This window comes from Emys orbicularis, chromosome 4 (assembly GCF_028017835.1).
Source record: "Emys orbicularis isolate rEmyOrb1 chromosome 4, rEmyOrb1.hap1, whole genome shotgun sequence".
NCBI classification, from domain to species: Eukaryota; Metazoa; Chordata; order Testudines; family Emydidae; genus Emys; species Emys orbicularis.
This window is the reverse complement of record NC_088686.1, coordinates 111,640,620-111,656,946: the sequence shown is the minus strand read 5'-3', so window position 1 is coordinate 111,656,946 and position 16,327 is coordinate 111,640,620. Positions and strand designations below refer to the sequence as shown.

The 16,327-nt window shown below is 42.0% G+C and overlaps 1 protein-coding gene across 3 annotated transcripts in view; it reads left to right on the top strand.

Moving 5' to 3' along the window:
* DEAF1 (DEAF1 transcription factor) overlaps positions 1-12,881 on the top strand; it is a 45,490-nt gene extending 32,609 nt beyond the window's left edge. For 2 of the 3 annotated variants that reach the window (XM_065402709.1, XM_065402708.1), the window contains 3 exons: positions 6,580-6,645; positions 8,917-9,006; positions 12,227-12,881. In XM_065402709.1, the coding sequence (XP_065258781.1) occupies positions 6,580-6,645; positions 8,917-9,006; positions 12,227-12,331 (261 nt within the window). In that variant the 3' untranslated portion in view covers positions 12,332-12,881. Of the gene's footprint in view, positions 1-6,579; positions 6,646-8,916; positions 9,007-9,419; positions 9,537-12,226 lie in introns of all 3 variants that reach the window. The other variant, XM_065402710.1, reaches the window with a different exon arrangement.
* Positions 12,882-16,327: the final 3,446 nt, after the last annotated feature.

Here is a 16,327-nt window from a genome sequence, read left to right as displayed (position 1 = left end):
ACCTCCCTCCCCCCGTTGAGAACCTATGTATTAATCAGACACATTTTTTAAATTATCCTCATAGCAGTTTTTTAAAGCTGATAAATAAGATTCCACCATTTACTGTAGCAACCCCCTTGGAGCAGTTACTGTTACAGTAGAATTGTCTCAGTTTGCACACGGGAGTGTTTCATGCAGGTAGTACCGCATCAGTGCTACAAATGGTTAGGGTATGTTGTCAGTCCATTAGAACCATTACAAATTCACTGTAATGTGGTGTTACTGGTCTAGAGCATTTGTCAAGGCTCCTTCCCCACTCTGAACTTTAGGGTACAGATGTGGGGGCCTGCATGAAAACTTCTAAGCTTAACTACCAGCTTAGATCTGGACCGCTGCCACCACTCCCAATGGGCTAACTCCCTTCCCTGGGTAGCCTTGAGAGACTCTTCACCAATTCCCTGGTGAATACAGATCCAAACCCCTTGGATCTTAAAACAAGGAGAAATTAACCATCCCCCCTCCTTTCTCCCACCAACTCCTGGTGGATCAAGATCCAACCCCCTTGGATCTAAAAACAAGGAGAAATTAACCATCCCCTCTCCTTTCTCCCACCAACTCCTGGTGGATCAAGATCCAACCCCCTTGGATCTAAAAACAAGGAGAAATTAACCATCCCCCCTCCTTTCTCCCACCAACTCCTGGTGGATCAAGATCCAACCCCCTTGGATCTAAAAACAAGGAGAAATTAACCATCCCCTCTCCTTTCTCCCACCAACTCCTGGTGGATCAAGATCCAACCCCCTTGGATCTAAAAACAAGGAGAAATTAACCATCCCCCCTCCTTTCTCCCACCAACTCCTGGTGGATCAAGATCCAACCCCCTTGGATCTAAAAACAAGGAGAAATTAACCATCCCCCCTCCTTTCTCCCACCAACTCCTGGTGGATCAAGATCCAACCCCCTTGGATCTAAAAACAAAGAAAAATCAATCAGGTTCTTAAAAAGAAGGCTTTTAATTAAAGAAAAAGGTAAAAATCATCTCTGTAAAATCAGGATGGAAAATAACTTTACAGGGTAATCAAACTTAAAGAGCCCAGAGGACCCCCCTCTAGCCTCAGGTTCAAAGTTACAGCAAACAGAGGTAAACACCCTAGTAAAAGGTACATTTACAAGTTGAGAAAACAAAGATAAAACTAACACGCCTTGCCTGGCTGTTTACTTACAAGTTTGAAATATGAGAGATTTGTTCAGAAAGATTTGGAGAGCATGGATTGATGTCTGGTCCCTCTCAGTCCCAAGAGCGAACAACCACCAAAAACAAAGAGCACAAACAAAAAGCTTCCCCCCCACCAAGATTTGAAAGTATCTTGTCCCCTTATTGGTCCTTTGGGTCAGGTGTCAGCCAGGTTACCTGAGCTTCTTAACCCTTTACAGGTAAAGGATTTTGGAGTCTCTGGCCAGGAGGGATTTTATAGTATTGTACACAGGGGGGCTGTTACCCTTCCCTTTATAGTTATGACAGCATTGATACACATATGCAGTGTTGATCATGTCTGAGTTTCAAAGTTTAAATAACTCCAGCATTTTAAAACTATAATGAAACCAGTGTTAAAAGCCACTTTTTTTTATGCATCATCCCAAAGATTTTCTGAACTGAGACCACTTCTACTATCTCTCTGCAATCAGAGACCTCCTAGAACTAGTCCCAGATATGAGACTGACATCTGTTTCAATGCTTTGGACCTCAGTGCCCATAAGACACACCCAGTACATGTGAACATTTGGTGTGCATGCAGGTGATACTTTAGTTCTGTGTATGGCTGTATGTTTTCACATGGAAACACCAGACATCATTTACATACGGTCAGCTTATTGTGAGTGACAGACAGATCTATGTTTTGGCTCAAAGTGATCTCGCACGTTAAAGAAAATCCTTTTTATCAACTATTGGTATTTCATGTGTTTGTATAAAAATGAAAGTATCTCAGTATTTGTGTTTTAAACAATAAAATATTTATTGGTATCCAGGAAGTATGATTTGATATTTCATATTTTGATATTCCTGTTTTTTAGTCAAGTAAAATTCTCAGCCACCCTTATTGAAAGATCCTTAAAAGACTACATTTGATTGGTCACTGAATTCTGGTTTCACTGCGTCTTTTTGTTTAAAAAGAGGGGGTGATGGTGGGGGATACTCTGCATTTAAAGGTTGAGGATGCGCAGCATTTCACAGGAGGTGCTTAGTATCTTTCAGGATAAGCCCAAAAGGAATGGATGAAAGTCACAACTTTACACAAAGCCTGAAATGCCTGCAAAATCTAATATTTTTAGTGTTTGTTAAGCTGCCATTTAGTTCGAGCAGGTTTTAGAGAACATGTAAACCCACCAAAAATCCTTTCCCATATTCTGTGCAAAATGAATACTGTTTAAGACATTAAAAAAGCCCAAGACCCTAAGACAATAATATGCATATAAAATATCATTCCTCTGTGAATTAATGTAGAAAAACAATAGAAAAAGTCCCATCCTTTCAATGTAACAGTGCTAGAGGGGATGCTACTTTTAAGGATCAGGCTGAAGATTAGATAATTTAACAGCTGGATTGTCTGAATTGTTTTCCCAGAAAGATTGAAACAGTTCAGGGCAGGAGGGCATGAAATTAAATGAAAAAGGGTCAGGCATTTAAGGAGTCTAGCTGTACGCAGAAAGTAGTTAGTATATGGATTATGCTACATAGGACAACAATAGGTGCAGTTCAGATCAGTGGTTCTCCAAATTTTTCTGGAGACCATACTGTAAGAAAGAGATTCTTTCTCTTGGTTCAGTTCCACGCCCAATTTCCCTCTGCTTGGGTCTGAAGTGTCTCAGTTTCTCCAGACTGCTGATGATCTGTGGCCTGTAATTGGAGGACTCCTGATTCAAATAAATAAAATGGAGGTGAAAATAACTTCATCTGCATATTCCAGGAAGGAGTGGGGCCTGGAGGAGTACCTGAGAGGTGTGCTTCCTGGTGGCTATCCTATAACTCTTCACTGAAAATTAGGCAGGGAAGAAGTCCTCAGCTATGGAGCTCACAGCCTGTGGCAGCCCCCTAGAGCTAGAATTCATTGGCTATCAGCATTGTGCATCTGTTTGTGTGACTGTGTAGACCAGGGGTAGGCAACCTATGGCACGTGTGCCGAAGGCGGCACGCAAGCTGATTTTCAGTGGCACTCAAACTGCCCGGGTCCTGGCCACCAGTCTGGGGGGGCTCTGCATTTTAATTTAATTTTAAATGAAGCTTCTTAAACATTTTAAAAACCTTTATTTACTTTACATACAACAATAGTTTAGTTATATATTATAGACTTATAGAAAGAGACCTTCTAAAAACGTTAAAATGTATTACTGGCACGCAAAACCTTAAATTAGAGTGAATAAACGAAGACCCGGCACACAACTTTAGAAAGGTTGCTGACCCCTGGTGTAGACCATTGCTGAGGGGTTTGTTGTGGCTGGTTGGGACTGCGCTTGTGTGTGCATGTATTGGAGGGGAATATTTAAAAATTTAACATGCTTCACTTAATCTCAAAAAAGATGTACTGGAATTGGAAAAGGTTCAGAAAAGGGAAACAAAAATGATTAGGGGTATGGAACGGCTGCTATATGAAGAGAGATGAATAAGACTGGGACTTTTCAGCTTGGAAAAGAGACGACTAAGGGGGAATATGATAGAGGTCTATAAAATCCTGACTGGTGTGGAGAAAGTAAATAATTAAGTGTTATTTACCACTTCTCATAACACAAGAACTAGGGGTCACCAAATGAAATTAATAGGCAGCAGGTTCAAAACAAGCAAAAGGAACGCACAGTCAACCTGTGGAACTCCTTGCCAGAGGATGTTGTGAAGGCTAAGACTATAACGGTTCAAAAAGGAACTTGATAAGATCATGGAGGATAGGTCCATCAATGGCTATTGGCCAGGATGGACAGGAATGGTGTCCCTAGCCTCTCTTTGCCAGAAGCTGGGAATAAGCGACGGGATGGATCACTTGATGATTACCTTTTCTGTTTATTCCCTCTGGGGCACCTGGCATTGGCCACTGTCAGAAGACAGGATACTGGGCTAGATGGACCTTTGGTCTGACCTAGTATGGCCATTCTTATGTTCTTATGTTCTTAATTGCTGTCATACAGACCAGAGCATTGAGTGCAAAAAAAAAAAAAAATAATAATAATAATACAATTATAGAAGCAGTGTGGCATTTTCCCACACTTCACGTTAGTTAATTGGTATTATCATAGGTAGTTTGCCTTCCACTTGATACTAGAAGGCCTGTTTTAACCTTCCTGGAAGAACATGCATTTTCTTTCCAGTATGATTCTTTGCCTCTTTTGCACAAATAAATGTCTGGTAAGGTGGCAAAAGAGCAAACACTAGCTAGAATGTGGAGGTCAGACCCAGATTCTCAGCTGGTGTAAATTGTCAGTTCCAGTCTGTCTCAAGACTTGAGGTCACCCTTTGCCCAGGAAAAGTCATTCTGCTTAAAAGTGACTCCAAAGTAGAAACAAAATCTCTAAGTAGCAATTATTGTTGCTGTTCCACTGAGGTTGCCTTTAGCTTGGGCAAAATTTTGGCATCAAATTCAAGGCAGGAAATTGTACGTATTAAATTCTGCTGCAAGTATGACTCTGTTCACTTGTGTCTAAGCATGACTAGAAGTATTAAAGATTCTGTGCCTGGTACTTTGCATGCTACGTAGACAGATTGAGTCTCTTCATTTAATAAAGCCAGAGCTAAACCAAGCCTCTTGCTATAAGGGGTGAGATATTTCCATCTATTATTCTCCAACTCCCAAGAGTTTCTTAATTTGATTCCATGTCATGGTGACTTAAGGATTTCTAAGGTTGTGGTTTCACAGGAACATAAATGCCTTGATGCCAGGTCAAAGATGATCTGAAATTAAGCCATTAATCTGTTTAAGCGTTGGGGATCTACTCTCAGATAAACCTACTTTTCTTTACAGTGGTATATCAGAGTTTTTTTAAACTTCCCCTGAGGTTTAACTCTGGGTCAGTACTGAATCTAATCTGGTTTCTCTCCTTCCTTATATGGGCCCACGGGAGGTTGGGGGTAGGGTGGGGCGGGGAAGAGAACATCTGTTGTAGTCAGAAACTGATGGGGGGGAAAAAACTGAAAGTCCCCTGAGACACACCCAGTGCGAACTTCATTGGGACAGGTTACTTCTTCTATGCCAGCAAATACGAGACAGCAGAGCAGATGGCTGTAACACTGCCTCTCAGAGAAACCAAGTTACAGACCTGGCCTAATATTTAAAAAAATCCAGCTTTGCCAGTCTGTCTTTGCCAAATGTGTCTACTCGGTTAGTGTGAAGATTATAATAAATCCATAGGATTTTGCATGCATGTTCTTCGACTTGACTAGATTGGCCTTTAGTTCTACTAGGGTAGCTGGACCGCAGTGGAGCCTTTACCCCCACTTTTGTTTTTGTATTTTGGGGGACAGGATTGCACAGGATTGTCGGTTCTAAAAGGTTTGAAACATTTATTTTGTCTGTTTTTTCCCCCTGTTCTCATTTATGGGCTATTCCATTCCTCCAGAGTCCATCTGGTCTCCCTGGGTACATCTACACTGCAATAAAAAACCTGTGAGACAGCCTCGGCTGGCCCGGGTCAGTTGACTCAGGTTTGTGGGGCTCAGCTGTGGGGCTAAAAATTGCAGTGTATACGTTCAGGCTGGAGCCCAGTCTCTGAGACCCTCCCTCTGCATGAGGTATCAGAGCCCAGGCTCCAGCCCGAGGCCAAATGTCTACACTGCAGTCCCAGCCCAAGTCAGTTCTGAGACTCAGTTCTGCAGTTTTTTATTGCAGTGTAGATGTGGGTTTTTAGTGGTCTGAGGGAAATTTGACTCAAGTTAGTGGTCATAAAATGCCTTTAGCCATATACCATTGTTACCCGCACTGCTTCTTCTGGTAAGTGTCATGTCATGCAAGACTAAGTCCTGGTCTACACTTACAATTTAGACTGATCTAGCTACATGTGCATAGGAGTGTTCACACCCCTGAGTGCTGTAGTTAAGCCAACCTAACCTCCAGTGTAGACATGGCTAGGTTCTTTCATTAACCTAGCTACCGCTGCTCGGGGAGGTCAGTTATCTAAATCGACGGAAAAACCCCTTCCATCAGTGTGGGGAGTATCTACACAATGTCGTGCACCCCTAGTGTAGACACCCCGTTAACGGATGAGCTCCTGTTTGGGTGGAGGGGAGAAGTGGGATTGCTTTAACATTGCCGTTACTTGACAGTTACATGAGCAATTAACCAGGATGTCTGATCAAAGCAAAGCATCTTGGTACAGGCTCTTTTGTTTACCTCGAGTGGACCCCCCAGTGTCACCTTTTAAGGAATGGTAATGGCTCATTCAGATGCCCCCAGTCCAGTAGTGGAGCAGAATGAGCTCAAGTAATGGTATCTTTATTATTTATATTACCACCGCGCCAAGGCACACTTATCATTTGATATAAATAGCTCCCTGTGCTGCCACACCTCACAACCATGATGCATATACCAAGTAATGGTTCCAATGTCTCTTTCATTGCAGCAATATCAAAACCAATTATTTCAACAAACGGAAGATGTCGATGGTAAAACAGAAATCATCATCAAGGTAAGAACAAGGCTGCTGTTGCAGCCTTTAAATCCCAGCTGTAAATGTCACATGCTTTAAGAGTGTTCTTTAGGCATGTACTTGCTTCTTTGTCCTTTCTCAGTTAAAGATACAGGGCTTGTCCTCACAAACGCTTACTGCGTGCTTTGTGGTGCAACAAAGCTCACTAGGGAACTTGTAGTGTTGGTCAGCTGGGTCCACACGGACGCATGGTGTGCGACACAATGGAGCGCAGTGAGTGTTTGCATAGCCATGCCTATCAGGTTTATTTAATCTCTCTCTGAAGTATCTGGTTTTGTCCTCTAGCAGACATAAGGATATCGGGCTAGATGGGCCAGCAAGATGATCTGGCAAATCCGGTGTTCCTTTCACATGGCTTTTCATGTTCACAAGCCTCATTTCACCACTGTCCTCTGGCCAGACAGGCTGAACTGAGTCCCTTCCGAGCTGTGTTAGCATAGCAGGTACTGCTAGTGAAGAATAGGAAGCTGACCTCTCACTCTGTGAGTTGACCATCACTTTTACATCTCTCTACATTCCTGGCAGCTTTGGGAGTAGGGCTTTGAGTTGGGTTTCAAACCTAGATCTTCTCATTAAGAGGACACAGCATTGTCTCTGGACGACTCGACAGGCCTCTCATAATATTTATGCTCTCTGTGTATTAGTGTATTTTTCAGTATCTCCTAGTACTGTGTGAGGTAGTGACTAACTTTGCTAAGGATCAGTGGGGATGAGTTCACACGAGGTGTGGGAGCTTTAACTCTCTCCTTGTTTTTTGTGCATTTATGTCAGAACATTAGCACTCTCTGAATATAGTTTTATTGCACTGGCTTTATTTCTAGGTATGCAGATAAGATGCAGACAGACCGTGCGAATGAGCTGAGTGTTAATAGGGGCCTGGATGTTAAATCAGTTGTGCCTGAAAGAGAGAGGAAGCAGCTAAACTAAATATGGCTTGTGTTAATGTTGCCACAGTGTGACAATATATTCACAGCCAAGAACTACTTCCTGTGATGGCATTACACCACTGCTCCGACTTGCTAATGACACGTCAGTAATTTGATGAGTTGGAAACTGAATGAGCTGTAAAAAATGTACCCTGACTGCCCGGGTTAAATGATCCTCCCACGTAAATATACAACTCTTTTCATTTTTAATTGGAGTTTTATTGAGATAGGGATAAAGTAATGGACATCAAAATATTTATGAAGCTAGGTGTTGCAGTTACGTAATCCATTCGTCCTTTCTGTATGAAGAGAGATGGTGCAGTTACCCCCAGGTTCTGGGTCTATGCTTCTAAAATAGCCTTTTTCCCTCTGTCTCTCTTTCCTGTTAGGAAATTGCTGTTTTGATCATATTAGCAATTATGTTCTTTTCAATCAGTAAAGCAAGGAAGGCAGAAAGTCAGTCCTCATTTTGTCTTCATGTGCCTAGATGTTGCTTCACGTTCCATGTATGTGGGACCCCTCCTCCTCTTGTGAAAATCAGGGAAAATTAAATGTGGAGTGTGAGCCAGCTATTTGTACTTCCATGCACACCTTTCTATCACAGTCAGAGCCAGCAATAAACTGGTGTAAAGGAGCTAAGCACACTGGTAAAATAAAAGTTTTTGTTACGTATCTGTAATGAAAATTTGGGAGCCCAGCTGGGGGTTAGAGTATATCTGTGTGTGAAGGCTCCACGAGAGCAATGCATACTTAAAACTTACCTGGAGCTAATTTAGATGAGTTCCCTTTTCCAATCCCTGGTCCATTCTTGTTAAACCCTGAGTTTATCTGAAGGCGGCTGAAGGGTTAAACTTCTGCCTAGAGAGAGACATGTAAAGAGCTTGTTAGTGGATTCTGAGAGGAATCCACTTTAATGAAGAGTTGTAAATACTATTTACCTCTATTGGCTGACTGCGTGTTCAGATACATCAGGTCAGCTTAAGTAAAACATGGTGGGGGGGAACCTGTGTGGGATGTATTGCGAGGTTTCCCCAATGTCCCAAGGTCTGATTCATAGCTTTGGGTCGCTGTTTGCTCTTCAGAAAGGCAGAAGGATGGAGTACTAGGAAATCGCTATGCTGGCTCAAAATTGTTTTGCTTTCTGAAGTGACTTAGGCTAAGATGGAAGGGAGAGTGGATTTCCAAAACTATTCCCTGAGCCATTGTGCTGCTTTTTCCTTTGCACTGCTATGAGCTTCAGCCTGTGTAACCAGACTACTGTTTGAGTTGAAAGCATCTAGCTTTTTGTCATCCCTGACCTGGCCACTTTGTCCTTTTTTTGCAGCAGTCCTGTGTAAACTGTGGTCGGGAGGCAATGAATGAGTGCACCGGATGCCATAAAGTCAATTACTGCTCAACTTTCTGCCAGCGGAAGGTAATGGATTCTTCATAAGTCACACATACCACCATTGTCTAAAGGCAGTCAGCATAGCTGGCGAAACAGGTGCAAGCATATACTGAATACCCCCAAATAAGCAGGGTAAAGAGGACTGGCCAGCATATTAGTATGTGTGAGCTTATCTTGGAATGCGAGTCTACAGATTGCAGACCTGACAGATCACTGGCTGCTGTTCACACTGTAACCTCAGCAGGCATTCAGCATTACACCCATACAGGCTGCCTGTAAGAGTGTGGTCATTCTTGTTGTTGGGGAGTTTTTCCCGCATTTTTTAGGTGGTTCGTGTTTTTTCTGTTTACCATCCCCAGGGTCTGTCGCCTCTTGTAAGTTTGTCAATCATATTTTTTTTAAAAGGCAAATTTACAACTGGGACATATGTGTCCCTATAGGCAGCCTGCCTGCATGTTCCAGTGCTGAGCTGTGGTGGTTGTGACGTCACCAGCAGAGAGCATGCTGGGGCAGTGTACCAAGCAGACCCTGCCAATCAGAGAGAAGCCGCAGTGGAGGTGAGGAAAATGAGACCATTTTCAGTGAAGTTCTTCTGTTTATGTGCATCACTTATCTGTATTGCAGAAACTAAACCGTCCTTTAAAAAGAGATTAAGGGTAGTTAAGTGTGACATCCCTCATCATGCAATCCCTAAAAAATAAGGCAATAAGTTAACTGTCCCCTAATGCGCACATGACACATTTCCACTGACTGCGACAGACTCCGCATTGTCATTAGGAACCTCCTCCAAGCGCCAAATGATAAAGGAAACACGCCCACACAACACGTTAATCTCCCTCATGGTGTAACACACAACCTTCATTGCACCCTCATGCCTGCCCCATGCACACTTAACCTGTGCCCGTGTGTCAATTACATGTTCATTGATGCTGCTACCACCCCTCTGTTTGTAATATTTGGAGAGGGTTTTCTAAGATTGGCAACTCACCTTCTTCAAGGTGAACTCCTAAGCTAAAATGAAAATCCAGATAAGGCCTGAAACGGGTCCTGACCCCCTCACCAAGTGAACTGTCAGGAGCATGAGGCTGTGACAGTTTGCATTTTTCTATTAAATAAACCTTTTGTTTATTTTTACCCCAAACAGGTCTCTGTTGTTCAAACTGTGGGGAGTGTCCCCACAATGACTGGCTAACAGGGGCAGGTTTCACTCCATCAGGGGTGACGAACCGAAGGGGAGAAGTTTGAGTGTCTAGGAGTTAACAACATAGGGTAGATGGATTTGGGGAGATTCTGGATCAGAAGGGCTGCAAGGCATAGCTAGGCTGGGGGATGTCAGGATCAGACCTGTATGCTTGAGGCTGGCTGCTGGTGTCAGGGCTCTGAGTCATAGCAGCATCACACTGAGGCACTCAAGGTGACAGGGCAGGTGGTGATAGAACCCCTCACTGGTCTGAGTGATCCCCAAAATGTCACAGAGGCACAGAAATAAAATGTAATGTATACCCTCCCCTGGCTCTTCCTGCTTTGTTAACAACTTGCCAGAATACATTGGTCTGTGGTGTTACTGATACCATAGGTAGCATGAGATCTCTGCCACTGGTGATAATACAAATATATGGATTGTGGCATGGTTTAAGCAAACCAAGAAATAACTCAGGATTTCCCAGGAGAGAAAAACAAATATGAAAAGGTGAGGTGGTCTGGTATGACTTTTAAACCAACTTTGGATAATTTAAGCACTATACCCAGATGTACAGACACTCTTGTCTTAACCTGTGTATTATACAGTTTTAATAAAAAATTTAAATCTCCTGTGCTGTGTGTTCCTCACATTCTGTTTACTGGCACATTCTGTACCTATTTCTTGCCAGAACTTAAAGGTGAACCAAAAATTTAGTTTAGCCAAAGTTATGTTCTTGGAGCATGTCCTAATTCAGTCCAGTTGGTTGAAGTCAAATGCAGTGAGAATAGACAATCAATTTTTTTAATTCTAAACAAATTAATGCTCTTCTTGTATCCTGTTTGCCTGGTTTTGATTTGAATAGTAATTACTGCTGCATTTTCCACTTAGAATGCAATTGTTAAAATAGTCAAAAAATGAATGAATGTTTGCTGCAATATCCTGCTAAAATCTAGATGTCATTTGCCTGAGAGTCTCAGGGCAGCAGTCCCACCAGATTACCTCAATGTAACACACACAATGTAACGCAAGCTGTTCAGTGTAAAATGTAGGCAATATTGAACAGTCACAATTTCACTTTCTTACTAGACAGTGCAGATGCCTGCTCCAAACAAACAAAACACCTCGCATGCTGCTGATGCTGAAAAAATAATACAGTAGAGTAGTTTAATCCAGCTATTTGTAGCTGCAAGCCCAAACTCTGCCTTCTCTTGCTGGTAAATATTAGACTAGTTCATTTATGATCTGCCTCTTTCCCCTCCTGGTCTGTGATCCCATCACATCTCATGAGCTAAGCAGGGTTGGATTTGATCAATATTTGAATAGGAGACCAACAGGTAAGAAAGGATATTACCAGAAAGGGGTATTGGCCAAGGCCAACTTTCTCCTGTTCGTAGTGAAACAGTGCCCCAGCACAATGCTAGAAGTGTGTTGTGTTGTTTTTCAGATGAGGGTTACAACCAAGGTCCTCACCATTTTGTGATCATTAAAACTCCTGACATGTTTTTCACAATGGTGGGGTAGCTGACTTATTTCCTGACTAAATTCCAATTGGGGGAATTGACCTTCTGCTTATTTAAATTCCCTTTGTGATTTTGGTCGGATACTATATTCCTTATGTCCTCTCCTAAATTGGTATTGTTTTCTGTGCACTGTTAAGCAGCTGCTGCATTTCACCCATGGCAGGGGAAGCAGTTCCTTAATACGGTTTATAAAACCTGATAAATATTTAGAGATTCTTTGAGGAAACAGACATTCTATTAAAATAAGTTATCCCAAGTCCATATCTGGTGCTACTGCTGTTGGCTTTCACAAGATCATACAGGGTACATCTACATAGCAGAAAAGACCCACAGCGGCGAATCTCAGAGACTGCGTCAGCTTGCGTAGCAGGGCCAAACAGCAATGTAGAGGCTCTGGCTGGAACCCAGGTTCTGAAGCCCAAGTTAGTTGACCTGGGCTCTAGGAGTAACTGCCACAGGTTTGGGGTATTTTTTGCTGTTTAGCTATACCCACAGTCTCCTGACGCTCTCCTTTTTCACATTCTCTCTGCGTCCTTCTTTGCAGGATTGGAAGGATCACCAGCACATGTGCGGTCAGTCAGCCACAGTCACAGTGCAAGCGGATGAGGTGCACGTCACAGACAGTGTCATGGAGAAAGTCGCAGTCTGAAAAATCTACTTCTCTAAGGTCCCAGAAAAGAACAGGGGAAGGTGCTTGGCTGGATCAGCAAACTGGATGGGAGCTCATATTGTTGGGTGTCTGGAAACTGAACTCTTCTCTTCGGTGAGCTCATCTTATGAAGACGCTTGAGCACTGTGACATCATTTGCATTTTGGAGGCCTACACAAAATCTTAGCAAAGGAGACACTAAAGATATGTGATCTGGGAAAAATAACTAGAGTTGCTGTTCAGGAGACCACCCTCACTTTAAGGAATTTTGGACTGTAAAGTTAAGCTTGCAAGACTTTGAAACCCCTCCGTTGCAGATTACAATGTTAGAGCCATTTCTCTTGAGGGTCATCTACAGTGGTTGGAGTGAAAGTTACGATGTGCCAGTGTTCCATTTCACCCCATGCTACCCTACCTCTCATTTGAAAAAACAAATCTTCCTTCATTTGTTTAATTTAATTGTCTTTAAAAACGTACATCATAAACTATATTCTGTCATTAGAAGCCCTTTTTCTGACTCATTTTTTCCTTCAGGGCAAAGTTTTACATATTGGAAATTCTGCATGTGTAAACAGAAGATGTCATATTGTTAAACAAAATACAGTGAAATCATGAAAGTGCATATCTGTAACATTCCTTTTACACCAAGTGTATTTGCCAGAGCACCGTTAGACAGCGTGGACCTATTTTGCTCAGCCAAGTAAGGTGAAGCTTCATGACACTGGTGTTTCTCAGCTGCCTTTTTGTGGCAGCTGTCTTGCCAAAATCAGATCTACCTGAGCCAAAGTAAGAAAATGGTTTCTTTCCTGGCATTAGTTTACTGACATCGGGACTTCACTGCAGCTATTAAAACAAAAAGTGAGTGAGATAAGTCTCTACAAAAGTGGCTAATTCAACTAAATCCCTTTTAGTGACATAGACTAGCCAGGCTAAGTGTCCTAGACTCCCTTTTAAGAGTAATACACTGAGCTGAGGCTTGCCACCACCCGTGAAAAACTCTTCCTCGGTGCTTTCTTTGATCCAGACCTGGAACCTTCTACTGATGTGCCTTAGCCATTGTTTCCGTTCATTGAACATGAACTAGTGTCACTCATCATAGGGCTGATGTCCTGGCTTAAAATTTAAGCACAGTCCCAGTCAGTCGAGTGACACATGGGCAGAAGTGAGAGGACTGTTCGGTGAAATTCCATGACCTGTTATGCAGGAGGTCAGACTAGATTATCATAATGGTCCTTTCTGGCCTTAGAATCTCTGAACCCTAAAGTTATTGTAATAGTAAACCAGTATTTATTTTAACAAGGTGGAAACTGGTTTGTAATATCTCATGTTGGGCTCCTGTACTGCTGGTATCACATATGGTTCCTCCTCAGTAAGATTGCTTCTGCCAATAACAGAAGAAGAAGAACTGGATGGTTTGGAAGATAGTTGTGATGGAACATGAAACCCTTTCCCGTAGGAGGATGATTGAAATCCAACACAGGTTAGTGGTAATGATGATCAGTCGCTATCTGATGGCTGTCTGGCGGTCTGTGTGAAGAGAGTCATTGATCTCAATCCAGAATGTAATGGGGAAAAGGAAATATTCTGTGACTTCTCATAGGTAATTTGGAGCATATTCAGGGTGGCTTGGCTTGTTCCTTTTCATGACCTAAACTATGCTTGGTTCCCATTCTTCTTGGGTTGGTTCCCCATCTGCTTAATAAATACAAAACTTTCTTAAGATACTTCTGAGTTCACCAGAAGCAAAGTTGTGGCTTCAAGTTAGTAAAGCTCTTGATCAAGACATTGTTTATTCTGCCAAAATAAGATAAAGTGCAACTGTGCCTTTCCACAGCATCTCACACCAGAACACAGAAGAGAGGCTTTAGGTAACAGGAAGATTAGTTTGACAATAGCACCTTTGAGTGTTAGTATTGAAGACTATACATGCACTTTGCTTTGAGACTTGAAATAACTATTTTCATGACTCCCCCCCCCCCCCCCCCCCCCAGGTCAGGTTCATTATATTGTAAGGGACTTTATCCACCACCACAGAGAGAGAGAAATAGTTTCATACTGCTACTGTTGGAGGAATAGACCCATCTGTTGTGATTTACAGAGGAATATAACTGTAAGGAACTGCAAAATAACCTTTCAACAGGGCATACCAAGGCACTTATAAAAGCTACATTGTGCCGTCAGTTAATAAGAATGTAGGATTTTCCATATTAGAATAGCCCACAAGTCCCATATCTTATCAGTGGCCAATATCTGATTCATCAGAGGAAGACAAAATCCCATCATTTACGTGCTCGAATATGTATGTTTCTGCCAAAATGTAAACTGGAGGTGCAGATAATTTGTAAGTAAAGATCTGGTGGCACTGCCTTGTAAGAGTCCTGCTGTTCCCCAGACATTCCACCCAGAAAATTACTAGCTGGTTTGGTTTTTTGGTTTGTTGTTTTTTGGCAGGAATTAAAACTTAACTGCAAATGTCTGATCAAAACATTTTGATCAGTTCTAAAGGTAATCAAAATACCCAACAAGTTTCAACAAAAGATTTTTTTTGTCAATTTCTTCCCCCCAAAACTCAAATTTTCTAGAAAAATATTTGTCAAAAACTGACCATCTGGATCAGCTCTAATAATTTATATTCTTTCCCTAAATTCCTTCTGCAGCTTAATTTGGAAGTGGTGTTTTTCTGCACTTCCTATCCTAAGCTATTGCTACATGAAGTTAAACGAAAGGGAGGCTGCAGGTTTTCAGGAGGGGCAGAAATGATGTCTGGTTTATACAGTCTAGTCTTCTAAAGTACTTTGGCATCCTTTAGTACTTTGTGTGTGTCTGTATAAAAGCTGTTATTGGGCCGCATCTTCAGTTCCTACTCAATCCTTAGTGTAATAGGAGTGTTTTATGAATAAGGACTGTAGCAATAGTGAAGCACTAACAGTTCCCATTTCAAGGCAGGTAAAATTATAATAAATATTGAGCAAAGAACAGTCTGTATTACTAAATCATAAGGGTAGCTTACATGAGTTTCTAGCTGTTGAGTTTCAGTGAATTGGTCAGTGGTGCCTGTATATTATGAAAGGCTAGTGATTTCTTCAGTCTTTTGAGTTGTCTCTCTGGTATCCACTTCCTTCTGACTGGAAAGGCCACCAGGGCCATTAACTGTGTTTGAGAGACTTTGACCTTTATCTGATGGAGATTAAAGATAGCTCATTTTTAATAAGGTTTAAAAGGAGCATTTAGCATATGCGGGAACTACATGTTTTCTGTTCCCATCAGATTTCCCATGATTGGTGTGAGACTCTGGCCTTTATCGGATGGGGACTAAAATTCCAGCTTATTCATGTGAGGTATAAGACTGTCTGTTCAGTTGTAATATGATGGAGGATAAACACAGTATGTCAATGTAGAGCAACTGGAAAAGTGGGCAGAGCATGATGATTTTGTGTGTATGCAATATCTATATTAAGGGGTATAGGCTTGAGCTGAGCTGAAGTCCGGAGCATCCCTGTTTGTGAGAGCCCACAAAATGATTTCCAGGCATAAATCTGAGTAGTTGGCACTTCTAGGCTATCTGATTTGTCCCTGCAGTTGAAATGCAGGCACAAATGGTACCCATGGATGGGTCTCAGGGAGGCCCCCCCTTCTGAAAATCCATTTCTAACTGTGAAGAATTCTTTCCAAGGTGGTGAAATAATTGCTTCATAGAGCACGTGAGGTTTTTTGGCTCTTGTGCCCTTACCAACATATTACACAAATATTTTGAGTTTGACTCTTTTTCATTTTAAAATGCCCAATGCAGTGCTAGAGTATATTGTGCTTTATACACCAGGGTTTTCAAAAGTAACTAGATATTTGGAGTGACTCCGTTTTTGGGTCTCCAACTTTAGACACATTAAAGGATTTTGATTTTTCAGCCAATGTGTTGTGTCCACTATCTGAGGATCAGACTCATTTAAGGCATCTGAAATTGGGCACCCAAAACCATGAATCACTTTTGAAAGTCTT